The 7,244-nt window shown below is 43.6% G+C and overlaps 1 protein-coding gene across 5 annotated transcripts in view; it reads right to left on the bottom strand.

Annotated features, from left to right (window-relative positions):
• Positions 1–1,671: 1,671 nt before the first annotated feature.
• NKX1-2 (NK1 homeobox 2) overlaps positions 1,672–7,244 on the bottom strand; it is a 33,438-nt gene continuing 27,865 nt past the window's right edge. For 4 of the 5 annotated variants that reach the window (XM_056529541.1, XM_056529539.1, XM_056529540.1 and 1 more), the window contains one exon: positions 1,672–2,642. In XM_056529541.1, coding sequence (XP_056385516.1) covers positions 2,050–2,642 — 593 coding nt within the window. In that variant the 3' untranslated portion in view covers positions 1,672–2,049. The remainder of the gene's footprint in view (positions 2,643–7,244) is intronic. The other variant, XR_008846129.1, reaches the window with a different exon arrangement.

Below are 7,244 nucleotides of genomic sequence, written 5' to 3'. Positions count from 1 at the left end.
TATATACACATATTCCTATTTTTCACAGAGAGCTGTGATTGGCTGGAACCATCTGACCAATCACAGCTCTCTGCGGGAAATATGAATATGTGTATATATACGGTAGGGCAAGGGACCATAGAAGAGCGGCCGCTGCATCTATACATTATACAGGATCGCAACAGGTGATCTGTCTATTAGTACAGGTACTACTACTCGCATCATGGAACAGTGTGTTCCTTGCTAGGAGTAGTAGTACTACCTAAAAAAATTTTAAAAAGTGACAACCACACACACACACACACACACACACACACACACACACTACATTTTTATTATTGTCGGCTACATTTTTAGTGCTTTACCCGCTCACATAAATTGATCCCTGTTTAAAAATGAATAAACATTTCGTAATAAAAAAGATAAATTTCATTACGTACAATTTTTTCCATCACTACTGTATCTTTTTTATTTTTTTTTAATGGTACCCTACGAAATTTTAATAAAAAAAAAGGTATCTCCATCACTTTTTTGGATCGCTAAAGTCCAAAAAAGAATATAAACGCCACGATTTCAGGGCGAAAAACACCAAACTAGGTTTTGTCGGGGGGGGTTTGAAAATCCAGCCTCTGAGCCCGAAATTGCTGAAAAACGCCAAAAGGATTTAAAAAATGCCAAACTGAAAAACGCCAAGTGGATCTGGCATTTTGCAGTTTACTATTGACTTGCAGCTAACATCTGGACGCGGCGTGGAGTTCCTTTTTTTGTTGTTGTTTTTTTCTAATGTTTATTTGTAGTCCCCCCAGGGCAGTTTTTTCCAAACAGTGTGACTCCAGCTGTTGCAAAACTACAACTCCCAGCATGCTGGAAGTTGTAGTTCTGCAACAGTTGATGGCACACACTTTCCAAAACTTTGGCTGTCAGGGCATGCCGGGGTGTTGTAGTTTTGCAACAGCCTTTGGATGTCCGGGTATGCTGGGAGTTGTAATTTTGCAACAGCTGGAGGCACACTCCTTGGATAACACTGCCCCAGGCAACTTGAAGATGCGAATGCGTGCACAATATTTAACAAAAATTATATGTTACAGCATATACATATATATATGTATATCTATATATATCTATATTTATATATCTATATATATATATATATATATATATATATATATATATAAAGCAAAGGAGCAACAGCACTCTAAAATCCAAAAGATATAAAAGGGAAGGTGCAGGCAACCTGTAAAAGGATCAAGTCCAACGATCCATCCAAATGTAAAAAAGGAAGATCAGGGCAGCACTCCAATAACGTGAAAATAGGTAAAATTTATTCCATCAAAACAATGTGCAAAACAGCAGCGACGTTTCGATCCTCTCCAGCTTGAAAAAGATCCTGGAGAGGATCGAAACATCGCTGCTGTTTTGCACATTGTTTTGATGGAATAAATTTTACCTTTTTTCACGTTATTGGAGTGCTGCCCTGATCTTCCTTTTATATAATTTTTTTTTTTTTGTACCAATCTCCAAGTACACCCCGCCTCTAGCAGGTTGTAGTAGGATTACTTAGATGACCAGCCTTGGGGCCTTTAGAAAACACTTCAACCTTTTAATACATAACTCACAGCACATAGCACTTACACAAGTTTTATACTTTAATATTAATAAATGTATATTTACAAATGTCAAATATTTCCAGAATTAAGGCTTGAAAAGAAGAATCAAGTCCAATAGCTCCTTAAGCACGTAGTGGTCTTCCTCCCTTTCTGCTCAGTGTCAATGAAATGGCTTGTCTATGGATGATGCAACTATGTTCACACCATGAAAAGTGCAAAGAGCTATTCCTTATCACATGACACGGGACAGGGGCGTATTGCGCATCGAGATACGGATCAACTTGTCCATAAAACGTATTTCGGAAACTGTCCTTTCAATACTATTCAAATTACGAAACCACTAACTACATAGGTAGTTGTCGTATCATTGTTGGTTGGTAGTTGTCGTACCATGACTAGGATGCCTCTGAATCCCCAGTAAGAAGATGACATCAGAATGTTTGAACCTCTACCGATGATGTCATCAGCGGGCTGGGCCGTAGAAAGATGCCATGCCAACTGAGTTTACAAGTTGGGGAAATGGGCATGATGGCGCAAGTTGTAGATTGGTGGAGGAAGGAGAGAGGAAAAGTCTCGGGAATGGAGGTAAGTGGTGATTTGCGCTGGGACTTAGGTGAGGAAGCTGTGCGGGACAGGGGTATGATGGGAATGATGGGATAAATTGTTGACCAGGACTCCTGGGACAATTGTGAGTGCCACATCCTCTTCCCTCCGAACTTCCTGGTGGTTGCTGCTTCTTCCACTTCGTTCTTCTGTTCTGGAACCAGATCTTGACTTGGGTCTCCGTTAGGTGAAGGGTCAACGCCAGACTCAACCTCTCACACACCGACAAATAGCGGCTACTGCGGAATCGGCTCTCCAAGGCCACCAGCTGCTCATAGGTAAATGCAGTACGAGCCCGCCTGGGCTTAGAACTGGTCAGGGGAGGTCTGAGGTCTTGCTGGGCCTCCCCACTTACTGACTTCTCCTCTTCGGATTCCGTAATCCTGTGTGTATTAGATGTCTCCGCTTCATCTTCTGGTCCAGGAACAATATCCACAGAAGAGAAGTTCACATCTGTGTAGAAAAAAAGAACAATCATAAGTAGGGTTCCTGGAATATAGCTTGTCCCCTATTCATCTATTCATGGGGGGATGGGGGGGGAGGTGGTCTGATCACAATCTCCTGAATGGGCCCCGTGCTACCATAGAAATTAATAGAGCGTGTGCCGATCCCATCAATCACTACTTTCAGAGAGCTGAGGCCCGTGCAGGAGACGCTTTTCGCTGCAGTACCCCTTTAAAAGGTGTACTCTACTGGAAAACGTTTTCTTTGAAATCAACTGGTGCCAGAAACTTAAACAGATTTGTAAATTACTTCTATTTAAAAATCTTAACCCTTCCAGTACTTAGCTGCTGTATGTTCCATAGGAAGTTCTTTTCTTATTGGATTTCCTTTCTGTCTGACCACAGTGCTCTCTGCTGACACCTCTGTCCATGTCAGGAATTGTCCAGAGCAGGAGAGGTTTGCTATGTGGATTTGCTCCTGCTCTGGACAGTTCCTGACATGGACAGAGGTGTCAGCAGAGAGAACTGTGGTCAGACAAAAAGGAAATTCAAAAAGAAAAGAACATACAGCAGCTGATAAGTACTGTAAGGGTTAAGATTTTTAAATAGAAGTAATTTACAAATATGTTTAACTTTTTGACACAAGTGGAGTTAAAAAAAATGTTTGCTAGGGGAGTACCCCTTTAACATAGTACAATTGTAGCATGTTTTGGTTCTTTTTTTAATGCACATATGACTTTTGATCACTATAATTTTTGGGGGAGAGATGAATTGACTAAAAACAGCAATTCTAGCACTGTATTTTCTTATGATGTTCACCATGCCAGATTATAATTATTTTTTTTAACAAATAAGGTAATGATGACAATGATTTATTCTTTGATGATTATTTTTTTCAGGGCTTTTTAGTTACGATATACTATAGCCCCGGTTACCATATACTGCAAGGTCCGCAAACCGTGGCACCTCAGCTTTTACAAACTTCCCAGCAAGACGGCAGATTGTCTTAGCATGCAGAAACATGTAGTTTCACAATGCAGAATGAAGACTACTGCCATAGTACTTCATACTACAACATTCCGACTATTGGACCATGCAATACCTCATTACAACACTAGGGGCTACTTCTGTCCCCAGATGGTACTCATGATAACAGAATAACACTGCTCTGGATATTGGGCCAAACACTTCAATGCCTCTGTAAGAATATGTGCACATTTAAAATCTATAGTCTCCTCTAAAGGCTTTTTTTTTTTTTTTTTTTTTTTTTTTATTGTTATTGCATTCTACTTATTATGCTGCAAATATAAATGTTTTAATTATTTTAGGAATCTCTTCTGCAGCCTCTTTGTTCTCACAGCGGAATTTCCATGTGGAATTCCGACAGAAATTATGCTGTCATTTAATGGCTATTGATTCGAATGGGATTCCGCTGTTCCATTTAGACAGTGGAATTTCAACGGCCGGCATTTTGCAGAATGATAAGATCAGTCTTATATTTGGCAGAATTCCGTGGCGGAATCCCATTGAAATCAAAGGGGCTTGAATTTCGGCAGAATTCTGTGTCTCGAGAACACAGAATTTCCAATGCAATTCTGTTCAGCAAGCTTTGCTTAACTTAATTTTATCAACATTGCGGAAGCTTTGCCGTCTTAACATCTATCAGGCTGGTTGTCTAACTGTTGGGTCTTCAGGTCATCTCTCTCCTCTCCTGAACGATCTTCTAAGCTGATTTATGACATGTTCTGGCCCATTATAGATCCCTATGGAGCTGTCAGTTTGAGTTGTTGATGACGAAGTTGGGCTGGAATAGTCGGCCATATTATAGGAGCAAAAATGCAATGTAAAATATGTGTGTGAAATTGGCCTTAGACTGAATTCACAGGTGGCAGAAATTTCTTGAGACTGTCCAACTGCTGTGGATGGATCTTACAGAAATCAATGCACACAATGCAAAGAGAACTTAAGATATCTGAAAATAGTTTCCTGCAACAAATCTGCTACTTGTGAACCTTCCAGTAGGATCTAGTTGACTTCAGTGAATCCAAACTTAGTGATTTGAAGAATGGTTAGGGGTTAAGGTTAGGTTTGGTTTAGGAAGCCTAATCCTACTAACCCTGAGGTCTAGGACAGGGCTGACAACTTGGAAAATTACCCCTTAACAGCTCTAGGACCGCAAGCACATTACTGCATTTTGCTCCAGTTTAGTATGCACGTTCTCTGCCATAATTTGAGTATGGTCCCATAGCTGTTTAAGCAGCACTGAGCACATATACAACCACAAACACTCTTACTGTACCTGCAAGGACCTTCCTGATGATCGCAGGTCCTTGCAACTACAGTGTACACGGATGAGGAGGTAATAGGGAAAGCATGGGGAATGGGGGGAAGATAGGGATGTAAGATAGGGACCATAGGGAGTAGTGTATGGAGGGGCATAGAGAACAGTATATGCAAGATAGGGAGCAGAATATGGGGGCATAGGGGGTATAGACTGCAGTATGTGTAAGATAGAGGCCATAGGGAGCAGAATATGGGGGCATAGGGGGTATAGACTGCAGTATGTGTAAGATAGAGGCCATAGGGAGCAGTATATGGAGGGGCATAGAGAGCAGTATATGTAAGATAGGGGGCAATAGGGAGCAGTATATGGGGCACAGGGAACAATATATAGGGGAGGCATAGGAAGCAGTATATGGGGGGTGGGCATAGGGAGCAGTACATGGGGGTATAGGAAGCAGTGTATAGGGGCATGGGGAGTATATGTGGGATAGGGGGCCATGTAAAGCAATGTGTGGAGATGGGGAGGCTTTTGGTTTGATCTGGGGTCTCTCCCAAAATTCAGAGTCCTAACCTATCCACAGAATAGGTGGTAAGTATCTGATATGTGGGATCTGACCACTGGGACCCCCACCAATCATGAGAACATAGGTGAATAGAGCAGCACATGGTTGTCCACCCCTCCATTCATTCTCTAAGAGACTTATAAACATTGCTGAGCACTTAATGTACAGATCCCATAGAGCAGGGGTCTCAAATTCAAATAATCTGGGGTGCGCTGGAGGTAGAGGTTGGGTAAGGCTAGGCCGCATTAAGTATTCCACAAAAAGTAACATAACAAGCAGTTTCCCCACATTTGGTAGGCAGCATAAGTCCCCTACATTAGGTAGTGTGGCATCGGGGAGTGAGGTGCAGGGTAGATGTTATAACCCTGGGGATAGATGTTATTGACCCCTTCTTGTCGTGATGCCAGGGCATGGTTTAGCCTTAACCACCCAATGGTAATACCACTGGTCCTGGTCTAGGCACGGGGGCAATGAAGACACCAACGCCAAGTTACGGACAACAGTAGCTTTACTGAGGGTAGACAGGTGACACAGTCTATACAGTACAGCCAATATCCCAAGGGGGTGACCAGTGACACAGGGGGACCTCGCAGGCTGCCAGTAGTTAGACAGACTTTGGTGCAACCCACGGTGACTAAAAAGTAGACTTGACTTCCCTGACAATTAGGTGACTTTGGCTTACTTGCAATTGACAGGTGGCTGCAGACTTTAGGCTTGAGGCCTCCAGTGCTCCGGACACACACAGATGACTTAATTACACTGGACCTCAGGAACTAAGAGGGAGATTGCAGTCCCTCCCCTGGTTATATAGGGGGGCTGTGCAAGGAGCCCATAGGTCACTTGGGGGGGGGGGGGTGTCACCTGGTCACTAGTGCCTCCTGGGTAACAATCACATGGTATAACAATTAAAGAAACAGTACATTATTAATATCACAACTTATATACACTGGGGAAAATACATAAAGGGGGCCCTGGGGACATGGAGAGACTCTGCCTGACAGGGCAGGAGAAGTACAGGGAAACATCATCCCGTACTGGGCCACCACAGTAGACAGCAGCCCCCACAGACATGCAGCCTCCAGCCATGTAGTATATGGCTGGAGGCTGTATGTCTGTGTACTGCGGTACTCAGACCATCGGGGGTCAGGATCTACTCTACTGCTATGACCTTTGGGCCATAGAAGTAGGTCCTGGGACCAGAGGAGTGGCGGTCGGAGCACCGAAGCGGACGTGCCGCTGGTAAGTTTCCATGCCGGCTAGCGTGTGCGTCCTTCTGCACACTGCTCCGCTCCTATAGGCACATGGCAGGGACACCAGTGACGTCCCTGCGTGAGATACCTCCCGGCAGCCACTGCGTTTTTAAAGTGACTGCGGGCCCACAGAGGATTAACTGGGACATCCTTGTGATTCAAAAAGATCTTTCAGGACACAGGGATGTCCTAAATCCTGACAGGACAGGCGGTCGCAAAATATCATCCTGCGGGCCTCAATTGGCCCGCTGGCCGCGAGTTTAAGACCCCAGCCATAGAGGAAGATTGCGCATTACTGCTTCATTTACCTGGATGAAAAAGGCACCTCTATTTTGATGATTGATGGGGGCCCCAGAGGTCAGATTTCAGATACTTACCACCTATCCCGTGGATAGGTGATGACTTTTATTCTTTGGATACAGATCGGATCAAGATCAGACCATAATATGCTCCCTCTCCACACACAGCTCCATCCACCTCGAAGAGAAGGGACCTCTGTTTTCAAGGTTGGCAGGG

Source organism: Hyla sarda, chromosome 7, assembly GCF_029499605.1.
Source record: "Hyla sarda isolate aHylSar1 chromosome 7, aHylSar1.hap1, whole genome shotgun sequence".
Lineage (NCBI taxonomy): Eukaryota > Metazoa > Chordata > Amphibia > Anura > Hylidae > Hyla > Hyla sarda.
This window is presented reverse-complemented; position numbering and strand designations above follow the sequence as displayed.